Source organism: Passer domesticus, chromosome 6, assembly GCF_036417665.1.
Source record: "Passer domesticus isolate bPasDom1 chromosome 6, bPasDom1.hap1, whole genome shotgun sequence".
In the NCBI taxonomy this organism is placed as follows: domain Eukaryota; kingdom Metazoa; phylum Chordata; class Aves; order Passeriformes; family Passeridae; genus Passer; species Passer domesticus.
In genome coordinates this window covers 2,110,985-2,132,540 of record NC_087479.1, presented here as the reverse complement: position 1 = coordinate 2,132,540, position 21,556 = coordinate 2,110,985, and the positions used below count along the sequence as shown (strand labels likewise).

Below are 21,556 nucleotides of genomic sequence, written 5' to 3'. Positions count from 1 at the left end.
GAGAGGGCCATGGGAGCAGCTGGAAGGAGGAATTCTTGGCTCTGAGGCCCTGGCACTGGTTGCCCAGAGAAGCTGTGGCTGCCCCTGGATCCCTGGAAGGAGGGAGGAATGACCCAGGCTGGATACAGAGCACCATCTCCCCAGGGAGATGAAACAGAGGCAAAATTCTAAGGGATCAGTGGAGGCATTTCCAAGGGAACAGCGTGGAGAGTGCTCCCAGGGCCGTGAGAAGGACTCGCTGCTGGGGTATCAGGGCCTGCTCTGTTCTCCCAGAGTGACTCAGGAGAGGTTTCAATGTGCAGCCTCTGAGCTCATCACGGGCTCCAGTCCAGGGCTAAAGAAGAAAATGCTAATGCATGAAGTGCATCTCAGAAGGACGCTTGTTCCCTCCAGAGTGGGAATGTGCCCAGAACACCGGAGGTACAGGAAACTGCATCTTCCCTGCAGCATGTAAAACCAGCCTGTAAGTCATGTACAGCACGGGGAACAGCCCAGGGCCAGAGCATCTGTGCCAGTGGGACAAGGGGGAATGGTTTCATACTGACAGAGGAGACATTTAGATGAGGTATTGGGAATCAAATCTTCCTTGTGAGGGTGGTGAGGCCCTGGCACAGCTTGCCCTGTAGCTGCCCCATTCCTGGGAGTGCCCAAAGCCAGGCTGGACAGGGCCTGGAGCAACCTGGGCTAGTGGAAGGTGTCCCTGCCCATGGCACCGGGTGGAACTAGATGATCTTTAAGCTCTTTTCCAACCCAAACCATTCCATGATTCTGTTACTCTCTGGATGGAAGCCAGTGCATGGGTGTAATCTAATCTAATCCTGCCCTCTGGCACTGTGAAGCCATTTCCCCATCCTGTCACTCCAGGTGTTCCTCCAAAGTCCCTCTCCAGCTCTCCTGAGGCCCTTTTAGGCCCTGTCAGGGGCTCTGAGCTCTCCCTGGGGCCTTCTCCTCTTCAGGGGAACATTCCCAGCTCTCCCAGCCTGGCTCCAGCCCTTGGAGCAGCTCCAGGACCTCCTCTGGACTCGCTCCAGCAGCTCCTCCTGACGTTGGACCCCAGGGCTCGATGGGGTCTCACCTGAGCAGGGCAGAGCAGCACAATCCCACTTCCTTGCCTTGCTGCCCACCCTGCTGGGGATGAGGCCAGGGAAAAAAGCCTGCGGGGCCATGGCTGGAGGAGGAGGAGGAGGATAAGGAGCAGGGGGAGGAGAAAGCGCTGCGTTGGAAGCTCATATCGGATATTTTCGCCCTTGGGAGGAACCGGAGGCAGGGCAGGGCAGGGTCCTTGGGGCAGCTGGTGCGGGAGGCAGCCGGGAAGAGCCCGGAGCGGGGAAAGCCATCCCACGCCATTCCCAGAGGGACTGCGGGCAGGCAGAGAACAGTGAGGAGACGGGGGGGAAAGGGAGGGGGCCGGGAAATGCTGCGGGGGACAGCCGGGCAGGAAGGGGCCGCGACACGGGGACAGGACCGGAGGGGTGGGACACCTGGGACACGTAACACAGGGACACGGGGACGGATCGTGACGCGGGGGGACACAGCACGACCCTTTCCGGGTTTTCCCGACTGGAAGCACCTTCCTCGTACGTGCTCCGGGAGAGGCTGTCCGGCGGGCGGGGCCGTGCCGTGCTGGGGCGGTCCGTGCCAGGGGCGGCGCTCCGGGGGATGCGCTGGGCGGCGGCGGCCGCGCCCGGAGCGCTGCGCTCCGCTCCGCCCTGCGGGTGCGCCCGGGGGGCTCCGGCCTTGCCCCGGCCCCTCCTCGGCACCTGCCCCGGCACCCCCTTGCACATCCCCCCGCGGGCCCCGTTTTGCGCATCCCTCTGAGACCCCCAGCATCCCCCCTCTGTGCCCCTGCGAGTTCTTCCTGTCTTTTGCGCACCCCTCTGTCCATACCCGGGGTCCCCCTCCCTTGGCACGCTCCTCTGTGACCCTCGGGGTCCCCCCTTTGCACACCCCTCAGTGACCCAGCCAAAGGGCGGTCCCCGGGACACCCCCGGCCACGTTCCTGGAGTGCCCCCTTTGCGCTTCCTTCCGTCCATCCCCGGGATTTCCCCCCCTTTGCACCCAATTTGTCCATCCCCGGGAGGATCCCCCGCTTTGCACCCCTCTCTGTCCATCCTCTAAGATCTCCCCCCTTTGCAGCCCCTCTATCCATCCCCAGGATTCCCCCCCTTGTGCACCCCCTTTGTCCATCCTTGGGATTCCCCCCCTGTGCACCCCACTCCGTCCATCCCCGGGATTCCCCCCTTGTGCATCCCCCTCCATCTATCCCCGGAATTCCCCCCTTGTGCATCCCCCTCCATCTATCCCCGGAATTCCCCCCTTGTGCATCCCCCTCCATCTATCCCCGGGATTCCCCCCCCCTGTGCACCCCCTCTGTCCCTCCTCGGGGTCCCCCCTTCGTCCCCCGGTGGCGGCCGCCGCTCCCGCCCCGCTCGTGGGCGGCCCTTGCCGGGGCCCGTCCCCCTCCCGTCCCCCTCCCGTCCCCTCCCGGGGCGGTGCCAGCGCGGGGCGGAGGCGGAACGCGGCTCCGGAGCCCAGCCCGAGTGTCCGTGTGCCCCCTCCCCGTGTCCCCGCAGCCCCGCCGCGATGTCGCGGCCGCTGTCGGACCAGGAGCGGCGGAAGCAGATCAGCATCCGCGGCATCGTGGGCGCGGAGAGCGTGGCCGAGCTCAAGCGGGGCTTCAACCGGCACCTGCACTTCACCCTGGTCAAGGACCGCAATGTGGCCACCCCACGCGATTACTACTTCGCGCTGGCCCACACCGTGCGGGATCACCTGGTGGGGCGCTGGATCCGCACGCAGCAGTACTACTACGAGAAGGATCCCAAGGTGGGAGCGCTGGGATGTGGGGGGAGCCCCTCCGTGCAGGGCGGGGTGTGGGAGCCCCCCACGGAGGGTCCCGGCTTGGGGCTGCCGTGGGAGCCCCGTGGATGGGAGCGCTCCCTCCGCGCTGCAATGGAGGGATTGGCGGGGTTCGGTTTTTCGTGGATTTAGGGCTGTTCCGGGAACTTTTCCGAGAGGAGGGACTGGACTTTACCAAGCGAGGCCACTGTCCTTTGCTCTGCAAAACAAACAGAGCCCGGCTCGGCCGGCAGCGGGGTGCAGGGCATGGGAACGCCGTTTGTTGTCCCGCGGCGCCGGCGTGGGTGCTGTCTACCAAAACCAACTCCAAAGCCTTCCCGGGGGAGTTATTGGAAAGGCTTAAAGGCACCCGAAGCCATCCTCAAGCAGGTCTTGTTTAACACGAGCGATGCCAAGCGCGAGCGATCCGGTTTGTGCAGGAGCTGCCGCGCTGCTGCTCGTCCCGCTGCCCCGCTCCGGGCTCTGCCGCGGGGGGATTAAGCCCTAATCCCCCTCCTGACACCTGGACGTCCCTGTCGGCATCAATTTCCTCCCTGCCAGCGCCTCGCTGGGGCCGTGCCAGCCGCGGTAGCTCAGCGCTGCCCCGTGTCGTGTAGGGCTGAGGAAAAGGAGCCTCCAGCAGGGTTTGGGGCTGGGGCTCTCCCGTGCCAGCCGGGTGCTGCTGCCTGGGGTCGCTGCTCCTGGCTCTGCTGGAGTCAAGCCAGTAAATCCCAGTGGATCCTGCCCAGCACATCCTGCCCGGGACAGGAGCGGTGGAACGAGGCGATCTTTGTGCTCCATCCCGACCCGACCCAAACCATTTCAGGATTCTATCCCACCTCCGATCCCCGTCCGACCCCGCAGGTCCTGGGGAAAGCTGTGGAGTCAGCGACTTCCCCCAGCCTAAATCCTTCCTTAAAACCTGCCGGTGCTGACGCCGGGGCTTACACAAGGCCGGACCGGCCGCATCCGTGTCAGCGGCAGTGTCCCCTGCTGTCCCCCATGTCCCCACAGCCACCGGCAGCTCGCTCGGTTTTCCGGTGGCTTTGCAGCCCGGAGTGACATTAGGAAACGGCTCCTCTTTACAGTTTAACTTGGTGCTGCCACCATCGTGGAGCTGTCCCCGCCCTGGGACAGGGCAGCGGGGCTTGTCCAAGGGAAACAGCCTCCTCCCGGTTTGGGAAGGAGCAGGAGAGCAGGGCAGGGGCTGCAGGGCCACCCGGGAGCCACAAGCCTGGAATTCCTGGTGCAAGCCACCCTGCTCTGTTGAAGCTGGGCTTTTTTCCTGTTTGTTTTTGGGATATCACACCACAGCTCCAGAGGAGCCTCCTCCAGCCCTGGGCACGGTGACCACGGGGTGCTTTTCTCTTCCAGAGGATTTATTACCTCTCCCTGGAATTCTACATGGGGCGGACGCTGCAGAACACGATGATTAACCTGGGGCTGCAGAACGCCTGTGACGAGGCTGTCTACCAGGTGAGCATCCCACGAGGACCTGCCCTGGGAGGGATCCCTGTTTTCCAGCTCCTGGGAATGTCCATGTTTCCTACATTGGCTGTAAACTGCTCCCTGAGCCACGGGGGATAGCTTAGGGAATAAAGGCTGCTCCAGAGCCTGCCCTTGAAAAGCCTGGAGCTGCCCAGCCTGGCTGCTGTGTCCTGGGGAAGGCAGCAGGATCCTGGAAGGACCCTGGTGGCTCTGTGGGTGAGGCTGTTCATGTCCATGATCAGTGGCAGGGAGGAATAAAACCTCGAATTAAGCCCAGCTGGGTGCTGGCACCAGGTGGCACTGGGGTTATCAAAGGGTTTTGGGTGGCTCCTTTTGTCCCCACCCTGTCACCTCTTGTGTTGAACATCATCAGATGTGGCCAGAGTGGTTGCACAAGGGCAGGAACAACTTTTGTGCAAACACTGCAAAGGAGAGGAAGTTATTTTTAGGGGGGTTTAAATTTTTTATCCCTACTTGCTGCAACCAGGGGATGTCAGGGTAGGGCAATAGACCAAAGGTCTCCACCTGAGCTCCACAAGGAGTTTTGCATAGGCAAAACCACTTCCTCCTACAGCATCCTGGGCTGGGAAAATTAAATTTCCATGGAAAAGGGGTGTAGATGCTTCTCACCCTCAAGGGTGATGCCTGCAGTTGGGAGGAAGTGCACCTGGGTGCCTGTTCCAGAGGATGGAGGTGCTGAGGGAGCAGGAACACAGCACTTGGATCCTGTCCCCAAGGGACTGGGGTGCTGGGAGAGCAGGAAGGTGGCACCCAGGTGCCTTCCCCCAGGAATAGGGGTGCTGGGGGTGCAGGAATATTCCATCTGGTGGCTGCCTCAAGGGATGGGGGGTTCTGGAACAGGCAGGGAACAGGAACCTGGTGCCTGCCCCTGCAGGACTGCAGCCATGGAGAGAGGGAGCAGGCCTGGGAATAAGCTCTCAGAGCCCTTGGAAGTGTCTGGAACCCCAAGGGCAGCACCCTGGTTATAGTTTGGTGCCAGCCACCCCCAGATCTTGCCCATGGCGAGGTCAAGGGTGTGAGTGTCCCTTGTAAAGCCTGGTAGAGTGACCTTAAACATGGGAGATGGCCCCTGCCGTGGCACAGAGACACAGCTGAGGGGGAGAGCAGCTGCTTTGGGTTCAAATCACAGCTCCCACCTGCACAGATGGGTCTTGTGGAATTAGGTGCCTTTCCAGCCCTCCTGGAGCCCACCTGCAAGGGATTGTGTGCCACCAATGCCCCCCCTCTGTGGGGCTGGGCACCCTGACAGTCTCCAGCCCCTCTCCTTTTTCCCATCTGTAGCTCGGGCTGGACATGGAAGAGCTGGAGGAAATCGAGGAGGATGCTGGGCTGGGCAACGGGGGTCTGGGCAGGCTGGCAGGTGAGTGACCCCCCCAGGGTGGTGGGCACATCCCTGAGGGCTTCACATCCCCTGGGGGAAGTTCCTGATCCTGGGGGTTTCTGCTCCAGCCTTTCCAGCGAGGTGCTGGGAGGCTGCTGGCCCTGGCTCCTGTCCCCTGGGGCTTGTGGCTGTCCCAGGGCTCCCAGCCCCCTCTCTCCTCTCTCCTGGGCAGCCTGCTTCCTGGACTCCATGGCCACGCTGGGGCTGGCAGCCTACGGCTACGGCATCCGCTACGAGTACGGCATCTTCAACCAGAAGATCCGGGATGGGTGGCAGGTAGGGCTGGAGATGTGTGGCCCTCGCTGTCCCCTGCCACAGCTGGAGCCCCACGTTCACCTCCTCCCCCTTAGACTGGGGGGTACAGACACTTCTCCTCAGCTCAGAGGCTGCTGCTGCTGTGATATTTAAAATTTAACAGATATTTTTGTGAACAAATGTAACTTTTTAACCCAGTGCAAGCTCACAGCTCCATCCCTTGTCCCAAGGCCCTTGCTCAGGGCCACCCCAAGAGCTGCTCCACGGCTGCCGGGAGTGGGTGAGGATGGAGCAGTTGTGTTCCTCTTGTGGAAGACGCTGGTTTGGACATGCAACATCAGCAGTGCACCTTGGGCTTGTCCCCATCCCCACGGAAGGCACAGACACCCCAGAGTTCAGGGGGTACCTCCAGGCTGACCCTGCTGTGCCAAAATCCAGCTTTGGGGTGGACACACTGAGAGCATCCTCCCCCTGGCCATGAGCAGAGCCTTTCCCAGCCATCCTGGCCCAGCCATCCTGCAGGTGGGGGGAGCCCCAGGGCTGGGTGGCCCTGTCACTGCTGCGTGTCCCTCCGGCAGGTGGAAGAGGCTGATGACTGGCTCAGGCATGGCAATCCCTGGGAGAAGGCCCGTCCTGAGTACATGCTGCCTGTGCACTTCTACGGCCGCGTGGAGCACTCTGCCTCTGGGGCCAAGTGGATCGACACCCAGGTGAGGGCTGGGGACAGGAATGTCCTTTGCATGGCTTGTCCTGTCATTTGGGGGGTTCTCCCTGCGGAATCTCTGCCAGGAAGGTTGGGCTGGGATGGAAAAGGCAGTGGTGGGGAGGAGGTGGACATGGGGATGAGGACAGATTTGGCTGCTCCACACCTCCATCCCTGGAAGTGTCCAAGGCCAGGCTGGATGGAGCTTGGAGGAATCTGGTCCAGTGGGAAGTGTCCCTGTCCATGGCAGGGGGGTTGGAACAAGATGGACTTTAAGTTCTCTTCCAACCCAAACCATTCTGGAATTCTACAAAATACCAAAAGCAGCTCCAGCAGGGATAAATTAAACCTAATTTAAGCTGCTCCTGACCTTTGCAAGCCCTGAGCACTTCTGACAAACACCAGAGCCAGAGGGGTGTCCCCATGCAGGGATACCAAGGACGTCCCCACCCATGCAGGGGCACCACCCTGAGCAGGAGGCTCTGTGGGATGGGAGGGCCCCAGGGGGAGCATGGGGGGGATCCCAGCCCAGTTCCAGCTGCCCTGGGGATGTCACAGGTGGTGCTGGCACTGCCCTACGACACGCCCGTGCCCGGCTACATGAACAACACGGTCAACACCATGCGCCTGTGGTCGGCCCGCGCCCCCAACGACTTCAACCTGCGCGACTGTGAGTGGGAGCTGGGCACGGTGGGGAGGGCTGGGGGGGTCCCACGCCCACCTCACCCTCTGCTCCTGCTCCCCAGTCAACGTCGGGGACTACATCCAGGCCGTGCTGGACAGGAACCTGGCGGAGAACATCTCCCGGGTGCTCTACCCCAACGACAACGTGAGTCCTGCTCTTCTAGGGGGTCTTTTGGGGGTGGATACAGAGTGTCCAGGTGGAGGGGGAAGGGAAGCAGCTCCTCACTCCAGAGATGTTTTGAGTTGTGTTTCAAGCTGCCTGCAGTGCTTGGATGAGGGTTGATGCCTCTCACCAGGATGAGTCCTTTGCCTAGAGCGAGTGGGGATGAGCAGGCCCTGCTGCAGAAACATTCCTTGAATCCCAGAATACAATGTGAAGGCAAACTGCTGAATGCTGCTGCTGTTACCCTGGTGGCCCTTTGCAACCCTGGGACCAGAGGCTGTGCCTCAAATTGCTGTTTGCACCCCAGCCCTCTTGCTGTGGGAGTTCCTGCCGAGCTGGCACAGAGATGTGGTGGGGCACACAGCCCTTCCCTAGCCACAAACCAAGGGGAAAAAAAGGGAAGCTCTCCTTGTTCTGCCTGCAGTTTGAGGCAGGTCCTGATAGTGTTTTTCCCATTTAATCCTCCTCCAGCCTTCCCAGCTGGTGAGGAGAGCTGGGGGCACTGCAGCTCCAGTGGTGAGATTGTCTCCTGCAGCTTTTCCTTTGCAGACCAGCAAGTTGATGTTTTTTGCTGCATGAATAGTGGCGAAATCCTTGTCTTGGAAATAGCTCCTGTAGCTTCCCTTCCCAGTGTCCTGGTACTTTTCCTTGCAGCCAGAAATTTCAAACCACTGAGAACAGGTTTTGACAATGCTCGGCTGGGATTTAACCTGTTTGTACCAGCACATCCCAAACCCTTGTGCTGGAATCTGGGAAGCAGGAAGAGCTTGGGATGTGGGGGAAGCACACCCTGGGAAAACCTTCCCCCAGGAAGTGCAGTGCAGGAATCCTGCAGGAATCCTGCAGTTCCCTGCTCCTCTGCCCACAGTTCTTCGAAGGCAAGGAGCTGAGGCTGAAGCAGGAGTACTTTGTCGTGGCTGCCACCCTCCAGGACATCATCCGCCGCTTCAAAGCGTCCAAATTCGGGAGCACGGACAGCGTCCGCACCGTGTTTGATTCCTTCCCGGACCAGGTACGAGCCAGGGCTGCTCCCACCTCTGCCTTGGAGCTTGTTTCAACTCCTCCCAGAGCACGCAGATGTTTGTAGGCCCTCCGTGGGGTTCCCAGTGTCCCCACGTGCCACCCTGCTCTCGCAGGTTGCCATCCAGCTGAATGACACGCACCCCGCCATGGCCATCCCTGAGCTGATGAGGATTTTTGTGGACATCGAGAAGCTGCCGTGGGATAAGGTAGGGACACCCCACCTGGTCTCCTCCACCTGCACCCAGTGGTGGGGGAGCCGGTTGTGTGGCTGCTGGGAATGGTGTGGAGCAGTCAGGCTGGGTTTAACTGGTGTGGACTGGGAGGAGCTGGCTGGGCTGTGCTGCTGGGAGGACCAAGGGTGGGTTCTGGCACGTGAGGTATGACTGAGTGCTGGCTCTTCCCTGCCAGGCCTGGGACATCACCAAAAGGACCTTTGCCTACACCAACCACACGGTGCTTCCCGAGGCCCTGGAGCGCTGGCCTGTGGACCTGGTGGAGAAGCTGCTCCCCAGGCACCTGCAGATCATCTACGAGATCAACCAGAGACACCTGGATGTGAGTGCCTGGGAGCCTGCTCCCGAGGGGGGAACAGGGATGTACTGTCAGGATGAGGGGCACGCACAAACTGGTGATGGTGGGTGTGGGGCTGGGGGATTCCAGCTGCTGTTTTGGGAAGTTGATGTGTAGGAGAGCCCATTCCCACCAGCACATTGCCATCCTGCAGTTAGTGACTGTTGAGAGGCTTCACCCGTTGCTTCAGGGACTGGAGAGCTGGCATTTCTTTGCTTCCTAAGTGCTAAATTCATCCTGGGAAAGATGATATCGGGAGTGGTTTGACATCCTGGTCTGGCAGCACAAGGCTTTTGCCAAAGTGGCCTCACTGGCCAAGTGTGTGTCCCCAAACGCCTCTGTGTGGCAGCTTGGGGGATCCTTCTATCCAGAGACATCCATGCTGAGAAAGGGCACCCTTTGGAGGGAGTTTGCACCACCTCAACAGAGTAAAAGCCACTGCTCTGGCTGGTGTCAGATCCGCTGGGGACATTGCCATGGCCCCTCCTCGTAAGCCACGGGGTGGGACATCCCTCAGTGCCACCACCTCTCACCACCTGGCTGGCTCCCCCGGCAGCACATCGCGTCCCTGTTCCCTAACGACGTGGACCGGCTGCGGAGGATGTCCCTGATCGAGGAGGGGGACACCAAGAGGATCAACATGGCCCACCTCTGCATCGTGGGCTCCCACGCCGTCAACGGCGTGGCCAAGATCCACTCCGAGATCGTCAAGACTCAAGTGTGAGTGAGGGAGGGCGGTGCTGCTGGGTCACCCTGGCCTGGGAAGGGGTGGTGGTGCCGGGTGGGCAAGGCTGGAGCTGTGCCGTCCTCGCCCTCGCAGATTCGAGGACTTTGCGGAGCTGGAGCCGGAGAAGTTCCAGAACAAGACCAACGGGATCACCCCGCGGCGCTGGCTCCTGCTCTGCAACCCGGGGCTGGCCGAGCTCATCGCGGAGGTACCGGCCCCTGAGCCTTCCCTGCTGAGCCCAGGCTGCCCTGGCAACCTCAGCCATTCCCATCTTCGGGATGCGTGAGGAGGTCGGGGTCGAGGGAGGGGACTCAGCCCTGGGGTCTCCAACAGCAGAAGGGTGTGGAGCTGCTGGAGCAAGTCCAGAGGAGGCCATGGAGTTACTCCTGACTCCACCTGGCTGGGAGTGTTCAGCCTGGAAAAGGCTCCTGGGAGACCTTAGAGCCCCTTCAAGTGTCTAAAGGGGCACCAGGAGAGCTGGAGAGGGACTTTGGAGAAGGGATGGAGGGACAGGAGAAGGAGGAATGGATGTAGACTGACAGAGGACAGGGTTTGATGGGATATTGGAAAGAAATCCTTCCCTGTGAGGGTGGTGAGGCCCTGGCACAGGTTGCCCAGAGCAGCTGTGGCTGCCCCTGGATCTCTGGAAGTGTCCAAGGCCAGGTTGGACAGGGCTTGGAGCACCCTGGGCTAGTGGAAGGTGTCTCAGCCTGTGGCACGGGGTTGGAACTGGATGATGTTCAAGATCTCCTCCATCCCAAACCATCCCACCATCAGCACGTGCCCTTGCTCCTGTTGCAGAAAATCGGGGAAGACTACGTGCGGGACCTGAGCCAGCTGACCAAGCTGCACAAGTTTGTGGACGACGACCTCTTCATCCGGGAGGTGGCCAAAGTGAAGCAGGTGAGGGGCAGGGGCAGCAGGGGGAGCAGGTCTGGTGTTCCCCGGGGGCTGACATGGTCCCTGCCCTGGCCCAGGAGAACAAGGTGAAGTTCGCGCTGTACCTGGAGAAGGAGTACAAGGTGAAGATCAACCCTTCCTCCATGTTCGATGTGCACGTGAAGAGGATCCACGAGTACAAGCGGCAGCTGATGAACTGCCTGCACATCATCACCATGTACAACCGTAAGGCAGCGTGCCCCGAGGGGACAGGGGCACCCCCCGTGCCCCATATCCCACAGTAACCCTGCTGTTTCCTCCAGGAATCAGGAGGGATCCTGCAAAGCTCTTTGTGCCCAGGACAGTCATCATTGGAGGCAAGGTAAGTTGGGTCAGGAGTTTTAGAGATTTTTTTGGAGGAAGTCCACGGAAGTGTCCTGGGCGATGTGGGTGCAGACGTCTCATGGGGCCACATCTCTGCAGCTCCCTGACAGGAGGGTGCAGCTGGCAGGGGTCAGTCCCTTCTTCCAGGGAGAAAGGGACGTGACAGAGGAAATGGCCTCAAGCTGTGCCAAGGGAAGTTTAGATGGGATATTAAGAAAAAAGTCTTCATCAAAAGGGTGGCCAGGCATTGGAACAGCTGCCCAGGGCAGTAGTGGAGTCCTCATCCCTGGAGGAAGTTAAAAGATGTGTGGATATGGCACTTGGGGACATGGGTCAGTGGTGGCCTTGACAGTGGAGGGGGAATGGTTGGATTCGAGGGCTTTTCCAACTTAAACAATTCCATGATTCCATGGTGTTAAGTCCACAAAGTTACCCCAAAAAGCACTGGAGTAGCACTGGTGCTTCAACCCAAGCAAGTTTGGGTGGGGTTAGGAGAACCATCTACTGTCTGTGGTCATGGAAGCCCCCAGAAACGTGGTGTAACACGTGGTGATGGGAACAGGGATAAACAGGTTCTTCCCTGGACACTGGGAGCTGGGTGTGCCTCACCTGCCCCTGGCACCAGCCCTCCTGGCTCACCTGTGGCTTTTCTCCCAGGCTGCCCCAGGATACCACATGGCTAAAATGATCATCAAGCTCATTAACGCCGTGGCTCAGGTGGTGAACAACGACCCCGTGGTGGGCAGCAAGCTGAAGGTCATCTTCCTGGAGAACTACAGGGTGTCCCTGGCAGAGAAAGGTACCTTGGGTGGGACATGCTGTGGGGAGGGGGTGTCCCTCCATCCCATGGTCCTTCAGCAGGAAACAAACCCAGAGCTGGTCACCACGAGCCCCCGGTGTGTTTTGTTGGCAGTGATCCCCGCGACCGACCTGTCGGAGCAGATCTCCACGGCGGGCACCGAGGCCTCGGGGACGGGCAACATGAAGTTCATGCTGAACGGGGCTCTGACCATCGGCACCATGGATGGAGCCAACGTGGAGATGGCCGAGGAGGCTGGAGAGGAAAACCTGTTCATCTTCGGCATGAGGGTGGAGGATGTCACGGAGCTGGACAGGAGAGGGTGAGGGCTGGGGGTGCCACAGGGCTGCCACCTCAGGTACCCAGGCAGCAGCACTGTTTTATGGCCTCCTTCCCCCCAGGTACAACGCCCAGCTCTACTACGACCGGCTCCCCGAGCTGAAGCAGGCTGTGGACCAGATTAAAAGTGGCTTCTTCTCCCCAAAAGAGCCCAACCTCTTCAGCGACGTGGTCAACATGCTCTTCCACCATGACAGGTGAGGTGCTGGGGTACCATCCATCCCCTGGGCTGGGACCACGCTGCACAGGGATGATGCTCCTCAGGCAAGGAGTCTCCCTGGATGGCCATTGTCACATTAATGCCTTCGGGTGCACAGCCCTTCCAGATGATCTGAGGCATCTCGAGGGCTTTCCTGGCCAGAGCACTGGTCAGCCATGGGCATTGGGATTGGAGAAATGCTTTCACTGCATTTCCCTCCCAGGGCACCCAGGGTTCTTTACCAACAAGGCTTGGGGAGAGGTGATTTAGCCAGAGGCTTTGTGTTGGAGGATGCCTGTCAGAGACGGGATTAGACCGATGTCTCGAGCGTTTTTGGGGTTCTTGGGACCCCTCTGTGTGTGTGGGGCTGGGGCCGTGCCCAGAGCCCTCAGCCTGGCAACGCTGTCAATCATGGCACCTTGGTGCGTGAGGCTGTGCTAACCGAGCCTCTGATTGGTCGAGCTGCCAATCAATCACAGTGGGGGCAACACTAACCAGCCTCTGATTGGTTGAGCGACCAGAAGTCCCGCCTAGAGGCGGGCCCATGAAGGGCTGCGGGTATAAAAGGCGCTGAGGGCATTATGGCCGACCTTGCCCTGACATCTTCCTTGGGGTTTCTGCCTCACCCACGCTGGAGCCCAGCAGTCGGTGGCTGTGTGGTTTTTTCTGTACCTTTTCCTTCTTTCTCTCTCTCCCTCCTTCTCTTAATCCTTTCACGGAGCTTTATGGTAACATAACATCTTAAGGTTTTAAAGGTTTCCTAGTTAAATAGGCTAAGCAAATGCTAAATAAATCCTAAGTAAATGCTGAATACTAAATTAATGCTAAGTAATGCTATGATAAGTGGCTTTACATTGAATTCAACATTGTATTTAATTTGAATACAGTGTTTTCTTTTTGCCAAAGTTCCCTTAATTTGCTCTGTTTTTGCAAGTAGACTTCTGTGTGTTTTTTACCTCTTGAGAGAATCTGGTGGGGATTTCTCCTTTGCACCAAAACGGAGCAAAGGAACCTTAAGTTTAACCCCTGGATTTAAGGACTGGGGTGTGACAACACCTCGGATCAGGCATCCTGCATTCCTGTTTCTCCTGCTCTTGACTCCTCCTTTCTTGGCTGCTGCAGGTTCAAAGTGTTTGCCGACTACGAGGCTTATGTCAAGTGCCAGGAGAAGGTCAGCGAGCTGTACCTGGTGAGTGCCAGCCCGGGGACAGGGCAGGGAGCTGTGCTGGGACACAGCATCCCCTCCTGGAGAAGGAACACGCTGGAGATGGGGCTGAGCTCATCCCAGGGCATCCCTTGGGGCCAACCCCACTCTGGAGAAAAGGAGGCTCGGGGGTGACTCTGCAACTCCCTGAAAGGTGGCCGTGCCCAGCTGGGGTTGGCCTCCTTCTGCAGGCAGCACTGGCAGAACCAGGGGAATCAGCCTCCAGCTGTGCCAAGGGAAATAGAGGTTGGATATTAGGAAAATATTTTTCACGGAAAGAGTGATAAAGTTGTGGAATGGCTGCCCGGGGAGGTGGTGCAGTCCCCACCCCTGGGTGTGTTTAACAAAGCCTGGATGTGGCACTGCGGGCCAGGGCTGGGTTGAGCTGCTGGGACTGGGTTGGACTCCGTGACCCTGAAGCTCTCTCCCAACCCGCTGATCCCGTGGATTCCTCGCAGAACTCCAAGGCCTGGACCAAGATGGTCATCAGGAACATCGCGGCGGCCGGCAAGTTCTCCAGCGACCGCACCATCAAGGAGTACGCGCGGGACATCTGGCACGTGGAGCCCTCGGACCTGAAGATCCCCCCGCCCAACGAGCCCCGGGACGCGGGGCAGGACAAGACCCCCAACGGCACGGCGGCCTAGGGGCCGGCGCCGCCAGCGCTGTACAATTCCCTGCTGTCTCAGTCTCTGTCTCTGCTGCTGCTGCTGGCTTTCCCCAGGGGTGGGCACGAGGGGAGGGGTTTTTATAACGCCAAGTGTCGTGTGTGGGAAGCGAAAGCACGTCGCCCTGTTGCTTGCATTAGGTGGTAACAATAAAAAAAAAAGTGCCACTGGAGTCTAACGGAACCTGAAGTTAGGGCTGGGATTGCTTCCGGCAGTGCTGATGCAGGGAGAGGGGTGTGAGCACAGCTGGACACAGCTGTCTGCACCCTGAAGCAGGACAGGGGCGTGCCAGCCCCGTGTGTCCCCACCAGTGTCCCGTGGGATGCTCCCAGTGCTGGCTCTGGTGGCCCAGAGCACATCAGTGTCTCCATCCCTCGAGTAACCTGCAGCATGCTGGAGGCAGAGGGTGACTTAAAAGTTTCTTAGTAGTTTTTATTACTTACAGCAGTAAGTTCAGTGCCATGGGGGGAGGGTCCTGGAGTGCTTTTGAGAGAGCATGGGATCAGTGCAGGCAGCAATTGGCATCACTTCATGTTTAAGAAGTCTCTGCAGGAAGATGTAATAAGTCTTACACTGTGTCACTGGCCCTCCTGTGCTGCATCAGAGCCTGGTTTGTGATCCCTGCACGCAGGGCTGAGCTGGGCTTGCAGCATCTCTGCACGAGGGCAAAGAGGAGCTGGTGTCCCCAGAGCCACCTCCCCAGGCTGAGGACAGGCTCAGGGCAGTGGGGAGAGACTGAAGTTTGGGAAGTGCTGCCAGCAAACCCCGTGGGGAGGAGAAGGAAGGAGCAGGGGGCAGGCAGCAGGAGAGGAGGCACCAGTGGAAGGCGAGGCCAAGGCTCATCCTGTGCCCCCCGTTTCTGTGGAGCAGCACTTACTTCACCAGGGCAGGCAGCTCCGGGTTGAAGGAGATGTAGTCGTGGCCCAAGCCCAGCTTTTGGGGAAAGGTAATGAACTTCACCTTGGATTTGTCCTTGTAGGCTTTGAGGGCTGTCTCGTAGAGCTGCCACGGGGCAGGAGCGCCGTTACTGCACGAGCAGGGACCCCAAACCCCTCCTGCTGTGTGGCCATCCCCTCTCTGGCCACTCAGCCTCCAAAGGCAGGCTCACAGCCCGGGTGGCAGGTGCCCACCTTGTGTCCCAGCTTTGGAGGCACGACTCCATCATCTTCTGCGTGCAGGATGAGCAGGGGGCAGCCCAGCACCTTCACACTGCGGGCAGCAAGCACAGCCCTGAGGATGCTCCCAGAGCCAACAGCTCCCAGGAGCCTCCCCAATCCATGTGAAAATTCCACAGCACCCTGAGCCCCCCAGCACTGCCCCTCAGAGCCAGCCTCATGCCCACCTGGGTGATGCCCATGCTGCCTGCCCTGAGCACCCTAATCACCTTAACCCCCAATTATAGAGTCACCAGGTTTCAAAAGCACCCATAGATCACACAGATTTTGGGCAGGCTCTCTGTGCTACAAGGAACAGGAGTGCCAAAAAAAGGATGGTGGCTTGTGGACTTTGCTCAATAATCAACCTGATACCTGACATTATGCAAACAAAAAGTCACTTTTGGAGCATGAGTAAGCTGGGTAAACACAGGAGGGCAGGAATTTCAATGGGGTGACTGACCCCTCTCCTCAGCCAGGTGGTCCTGGCATCATTCCCACAGCCCCTGGGGTCTGCTGTGCCCCTTCCCACCGGGAACTCACTTCTCATCGCTGCGGAAGAACATTCCTGCCCGAGCCATGGAGTCCAGGATGAGGTACTCAAAACCTGGGAACTGCCGGTACACCTGGCAGGGGGAGAGTTTGGGGGTGCTAAAGCACAGCCTGGATTCAGCTGTGAGGGGGAGACGCAGGAAGCTGGGGCTGGCACTGCTGGGGGAGCCCCCAGGCTCACCTTGGTGATGGGGATGTTGGCGGCTGCGTCTCGGATGTTGGTGTAGGGAGACTCCAGGACAACAGCATCAATCTGGACCCCTGAGGGCACAGAGGTGGCAGTGGGCATGGCTTTGAGGGGCTGTCCCCCTGCCAGGCTGCTGCCACATCCCCATCCCAGGCAGCAGTGAGGCCAAGATGTCCCCATCCCAGCAGGGAGGATAGGGAGGGATCCTCATCTCCTCTGCAGCCCCACAATCAGGCCAGGGCAGTGCAGAGCCTCAGGGTGACACTGCATGGGGACAGCCCTCACCTCGCTCCTCCTGCAGTTTCCTTGCTGCATTGACGGCAATCCTGTGACAGGGGAGGTGACAGTGAGGGGGAGCAGCACGGGGGGGACACAGCTCCCTCAGGTTCCCCTTGTTGGCTGCGTTTGGCTTTGGGGGCCTCCACCAAGGAGCTGCTCCGAGCCCTTGGTCCATCCCCAGGTGGCACCAGTCTGGCAGCAGTGTCACAAGGCACAGGGTGGGCTCTGGTGTGTCCCCATCCCGCCCCCTGCACCCACCCTGTCCCCAGGGAATGTCCCCAGAAGAGGATGCTGCTGTTCCCACTCCGCGCTTTCGCCCAGTCATAGAGTGCCAGGACATCTGTGGTGAAGCCACTCTCTGAGGGGTGTCCAGTGGAGTCCCCATAGCCTGTGGGGGACACAGCTCGGTGTCACAACCCTGGTGGGGACAGGCCCCAAGAGGGGGACCACCCACCGAGAGGCAAGGGGACAACTTTACCTCTGTAGTCGAGAGCCAGGATGTGGAAGTCAGCAGCCCCCATCGTCTGTCAGAGCAGCACTGAGTTATGTCCTGCCAGGGGATGCACCCCAGGACCCCTGGGCATGGCCTGTTCACTCTGCACAGGGTCTCTGTGGGGTCCCCAGGGCCAGCAGGAGCCTTACTCCCAGCAGGTCCCTGTGTCCCCACAGGCCACCACTTACCTTCAAGAACTGGATACGGTGGCTGGCAGCCCTGGTGAGGAAAATGGGGTTAGAGCTTGGGGGGACCCCAAGGGAGCCTCCCCTCCAGCACCAGTGCAGGTGAGGAACCAGGTGACCTTATCCCAGAAGGGAAGAGCTGGATGCTGTGGGGTGGGTGGATTTTGACTTTTCCCTTTATTTTACAGGGATTCTCCTTGACTGCTGGGGTCAGAAACCTACACAGCAGCCCCAGCCTGCAGCACTGCTGGCTGCTACACTGAGTTTGCTGCTTCTCACCTCACCTCAGCCATCCTGCCCTGCCCCTGGCCCTGCAGCAGCAGCTCAGGAGCTCACCTGGTGCCCCCATTGCCGTGCAGGTAGATGATCACGGGGTGAGCATCAGCCAGAGCCTCCTCGTACCAGCGCTGGTCCTTGCCCTGCGCCTCGGCCCCTCTGCTGCCTGGCACCGTGTGCCTGGGGGGACAGGGGTCACCCCGGGGGCTCCACCAGGACACTGCTGTGCCCCGTGGCACGCCGAGGATGCCCTGAGGACATGCTGCTCACCAGATGCCAACTGTGACGCCCGGCTCGGTGGTGAGGTACAGGTTGATGGTGTTGTTCACCAGCAGCTCCGGCCGCCGAAAGTCCACGAAGAAAGGGAAGGCCACTGATGGAGAAACCACAGCCATCATCCAGAATCCTCCTACCCAGCTGCTTTCATACAAGTCTTTCCAAACCAGCGTGTTATTTGTTCTGAATTATCAAGGGCCATGCTGAGGCAAACGAGCTGAGCCCTCTGCTATCTCCTCCCACCCGAATTTCCACCCCTGCTGATGCTGAGCGTGCCTGGGCGTGTTGTGACTGCAGGCAGTAAACAGGGTCGGCAGCAGCACCTCATTAGAGCTTGCAAAACAGGGGCAGAGATCCCTCCGTGCCTCCTCTGCCAGCCCGGGGCACGGCAGGACAAACACCACCCTGGCACGGTGCCACCCGTGCTCTGGGGGGGTCTGCAGCAGCCAGCTGAATGCCTGGGGGGTCCTCCCGGCCGGGACAGCCCCGGGACACTCACGGAAGTTCAGGTAGACGAATTTGTTGAGCAGGCTGGGGAAGAGGCGGATGAGGAAGGGCAGGCTGGCGTAGGTGAGGAGCGGGGCCAGCAGGAGGGTGCGCAGCCATGGCAGCCACCAGCGCCCGGCCCTGCAAGGGAGGCACGGCTCAGCACATCCCCTGCCCTCCCCAGGGGTGCAGCTCCCCATTCCCATGCCAGCCGTGAGGGTTGGTAGAGCCACAAGGGCCTGAGGGTGATCCAAACCCCTCTGGCAGTGGGAGCTGGATCCCCACATCGGTGCTTGGATTTTGGGGACGGAGCCAAGGTGTCTGAGCAGCCCCACGGTGGCACAGGGTGACACAAGCTCGGATTTGGTCCCCACGCACTCCCACGGGGTGCCTGGAGGCAGGAAGGGCAGGGAACGTGCCAGGGCCGGGAGCTGCAAGTCAAACCTGCAATAAGGAGCAACCGATACTGTGTGGCAACACCCGAGCCCGGGCTGGGGAGGCACAGCCACTGCTCTGCCCCAGGCCTGGCCCTAGGAGCTTTGCAATGCTCCAGGGACAGGGAGGAGGGAGGGAAAGGGGCCTGGGGGTGATGTCCCCAGTGCCACCAGCACCACCTCCAACAGTGCCCTGCCATGCCAGGGCTGCCCCATGGTTCTGCTCAAACCAGGCCTCTCTGCCCCACAAGTGACCCCAAAACCCCGTCAGTGACCCACAAGTGACCCCAAACCCCATTAGCAACACATAAGTGACAATAAGTGACCCTAAAACCCCATTAGAGACCCGCAAGTGCCCCCCAAACCCCGTAAGTGACTTACAAGTGATGCATAGGTGGCCCCAAACTGGCCCTTGCTGCCCCACAAGTAAACCCACAACACCAAAACCTCTAAGTGACCCCAGGACAACATTAATGACCCTAAAACCCCACAAGTGACCCCAAACCAGCCCCAGGTGGGAAAGGAAAGCCAAGAGCTGGAGCTCTCCCAGCATCAACACCCCCTGTGGGCTAACGGTGATGGGGAAATCCGGCTGGGCAGGGGATTTGGGGCAGAGGGCTGCGATGGGGCCGGGCACAGCCCTGCCCCTGCCAGGCCAGCAGCAGGGGCAGGCAGCACCCAGCCCGTTCCCTGCCCTGGGAATGCCGCAGGACCCTAAGGAAGGACAGCCCCAGGGGTGCCAGGGTGCCAGGGCACCATGGCACCGCTCACCAGGGAATTGGGACAGTCCCCGTGATGGGGAAATCCGGCTGGGCAGGGGATTTGGGGCAGAGGGCTGCGATGGGGCCGGGCACAGCCCAGCCCCTGCCAGGCCAGCAGCAGGGGCAGGCAGCACCCAGCCCGTTCCCTGCCCTGGGAATGCCGCAGGACCCTAAGGAAGGACAGCCCCAGGGGTGCCAGGGCACGATGGCACCGCTGCCCGGGGAATGGGGACAGTGCCAGGGCGGGGAAGGACGGCAGGGGCTGTGAGGGAGGGGACAGCTCCTCAGATCCCGGTGATCCCCAGGACATGGGGCTGGGCAGATGGGACAGCCGGAGGGGCTGCAGGGAATTGTCACCTGCTGCAGGTGACCGCGGGGACAGCAGGGCGACACAGCCACAGCACGGCACCGGGACATGGCCACAGCAGGGTGACACAGCCACACGGCCGCTGCACGGGGTCGCGGTGCCGGCAGGGTGACACGGGGACACGGCCACAGCGTGGAGTCACTGTCATGGCAAGACGATCCGGGGACACGGCCACAAGCATGGGCTGGCGCCAGCGACAGGGTGACACGGCATTGGGGACAGCCACGGGGTCACGGCCCAGCGGGGGGACCAGGCCACGGCCTGGGGACACAGGAGCGCGGGGTGACAGCGCCAGCAGGGCAGCACGGCCGCGGCGCGGGGACAGAGCCGTGCCACGGGGGACAGGGGACAGAGCCGGGGACACGCGGCTCGGGGGAGCACGCCGGTGTCCCCACGGCGATGTCGCCACGGTGATGTCGCCAGGGCGGCGGGTACTCACCGCCCGTGCCGGGCCACGCCGAGCCTGCCCTCCGCCCGGCCAATGTCGCCGCTGCCTCTGTCGCCGCCGCTGTCGCCGTCCCCGCCGCGCCGCCGCATCGCTGCGCCCCACAGCGCCGCCGGCCACGCCCACCGCGACACGCCCGCGTCACGGGGACACGCCAGTCACCGGGCCACGCCCACGGCCACGCCCACCGGGACACGCCCGCGTCACGGGGACACGCCAGTCACCGGGCCACGCCCACGGCCACGCCCACCGGGACACGCCCGCGTCACGGGGACACGTCAGTCACCGGGCCACGCCCACGGCCACGCCCCGCGGACAGGGACAGGGACAGGGACAGGGCCACCCGCGGGGCCACCGCCCGCGCCAGGGGACTGCGGGGACCCGGCCGGGCTGCAGCCCTGTGCCCCCCCAGGGCTGGTGGTCCCAGGGGTCTCTGGCATGGTGGCATCTCCTTGTCCCTGGGCTAGCCATGTCTCAGGGGTCTCTGGCAGGGTGACATCCCCTTGTCTCCCAGGGCTGGTGGGTCCCAGGGGTCTCTGGCATGGTGGCATCCCCTTGTCCCCCACCCAGGGCTGGCTGGGGACAGGGGGTCTCTGGCATGGTGGCATCTCCTTGTCCCCCAGTGCTGGCCACACCTAGAGGGATGATGCCATCAGGGTGGCAGTCCCCACTCCCCCAGGGACCCCAGGACATCTGCAGCTCTCTGTCCTCCCAGGACAGGCAGGTTTAAGGGGGACCCCAGAAAATCTGCAATCCCCCAGGGACCCCAGGAGATCTGCAGCCCCCTGTGAGCCAGGGCTGGGTGGGTTTAGAGGGGACCCCAGAAAATCTGCGGTCCCCTGTCCCCCAGAAGAGGCCAGGGGGAGCATGTGGCCAGCAGTGACACACCAGGGAAAACAGCCTTGCCACGGGCAAGCAGCACAGAGGGAAAGCTTCCAGGTTAAAAAATAAAAATAGTTTTTCAAATGGTTTAACACTAAAGCTAATCCTGTGTCCAGGATTCAGCAGGAAGGGTGGGAGGCTGCTGCTGCCTGCCCTCCCAGCTGAGCCTCCCACCTGCAGCCCTGTCAGGGTGAGTCAGCCGGGCCTTTTCAGGATGGAACTTCCCACCGGGACAGAAACACCCCTGAGTCAGCAGGATTCCCCGTGCCAGCCTGCCAGGGGCAGGAGGATGTGCTGCTGGAAGGCACCCACAGCTGGGCCAGCCCTTCAGCACCTCACCTGTCAGAGAGGTGCTGCAGGGACCCCATAAATCAACTGTGGGAGGGCTGGGGACAAACCTTGTCCCAGAGGAGCAGCCACCCAGGCTGGCATTTGGAGCTGCTTTTATCCAAAG

At 60.8% G+C, this 21,556-nt stretch overlaps 2 protein-coding genes across 2 annotated transcripts; one reads left to right on the top strand and one right to left on the bottom strand.

Annotated features, from left to right (window-relative positions):
* Positions 1-1,246: 1,246 nt before the first annotated feature.
* PYGL (glycogen phosphorylase L) lies at positions 1,247-14,497 on the top strand. Its single transcript, XM_064422833.1, has 21 exons — positions 1,247-1,378; positions 2,574-2,826; positions 4,213-4,314; positions 5,629-5,707; positions 5,901-6,004; positions 6,562-6,693; positions 7,245-7,356; positions 7,433-7,515; positions 8,402-8,545; positions 8,670-8,762; positions 8,965-9,111; positions 9,683-9,846; positions 9,947-10,061; positions 10,655-10,756; positions 10,831-10,978; positions 11,056-11,114; positions 11,774-11,915; positions 12,030-12,237; positions 12,317-12,451; positions 13,576-13,642; positions 14,116-14,497. The coding sequence occupies exons 2-21, from the start codon at positions 2,584-2,586 to the stop codon at positions 14,302-14,304; spliced, it is 2,568 nt and encodes an 855-aa protein (XP_064278903.1). The 5' UTR covers positions 1,247-1,378; positions 2,574-2,583; the 3' UTR covers positions 14,305-14,497.
* A 234-nt stretch (positions 14,498-14,731) lies between these two features.
* ABHD12B (abhydrolase domain containing 12B) lies at positions 14,732-20,373 on the bottom strand. The gene is made up of 13 exons (XM_064422834.1): positions 20,215-20,373; positions 18,227-18,354; positions 17,722-17,824; positions 17,512-17,631; positions 17,179-17,209; positions 16,976-17,021; positions 16,756-16,885; positions 16,504-16,544; positions 16,213-16,292; positions 16,023-16,105; positions 15,456-15,534; positions 15,203-15,327; positions 14,732-14,871 (listed from the first exon to the last, which is right to left on the bottom strand). The coding sequence occupies exons 1-13, from the start codon at positions 20,310-20,312 to the stop codon at positions 14,850-14,852; spliced, it is 1,086 nt and encodes a 361-aa protein (XP_064278904.1). The 5' UTR covers positions 20,313-20,373; the 3' UTR covers positions 14,732-14,849.
* Between the last annotated feature and the right edge of the window lie 1,183 nt (positions 20,374-21,556).

Coding starts and splice junctions, on each gene's coding strand:
- PYGL (XM_064422833.1), top strand. CDS start 2,584: ATGTCGCGGCCGCTGTCGGACCAGGAGCGGCGGAAGCAGATCAGCATC. Junction 8,763..8,964: donor AGAAGCTGCCGTGGGATAAG/GTAGGGACACCC, acceptor CTTCCCTGCCAG/GCCTGGGACATCACCAAAAG. Junction 10,979..11,055: donor CATCATCACCATGTACAACC/GTAAGGCAGCGT, acceptor TGTTTCCTCCAG/GAATCAGGAGGGATCCTGCA.
- ABHD12B (XM_064422834.1), bottom strand. CDS start 20,312: ATGCGGCGGCGCGGCGGGGACGGCGACAGCGGCGGCGACAGAGGCAGC. Junction 18,355..20,214: donor GGCGTGGCCCGGCACGGGCG/GTGAGTACCCGC, acceptor CCTCCCTTGCAG/GGCCGGGCGCTGGTGGCTGC. Junction 16,293..16,503: donor GAAACTGCAGGAGGAGCGAG/GTGAGGGCTGTC, acceptor CTGTGCCCTCAG/GGGTCCAGATTGATGCTGTT.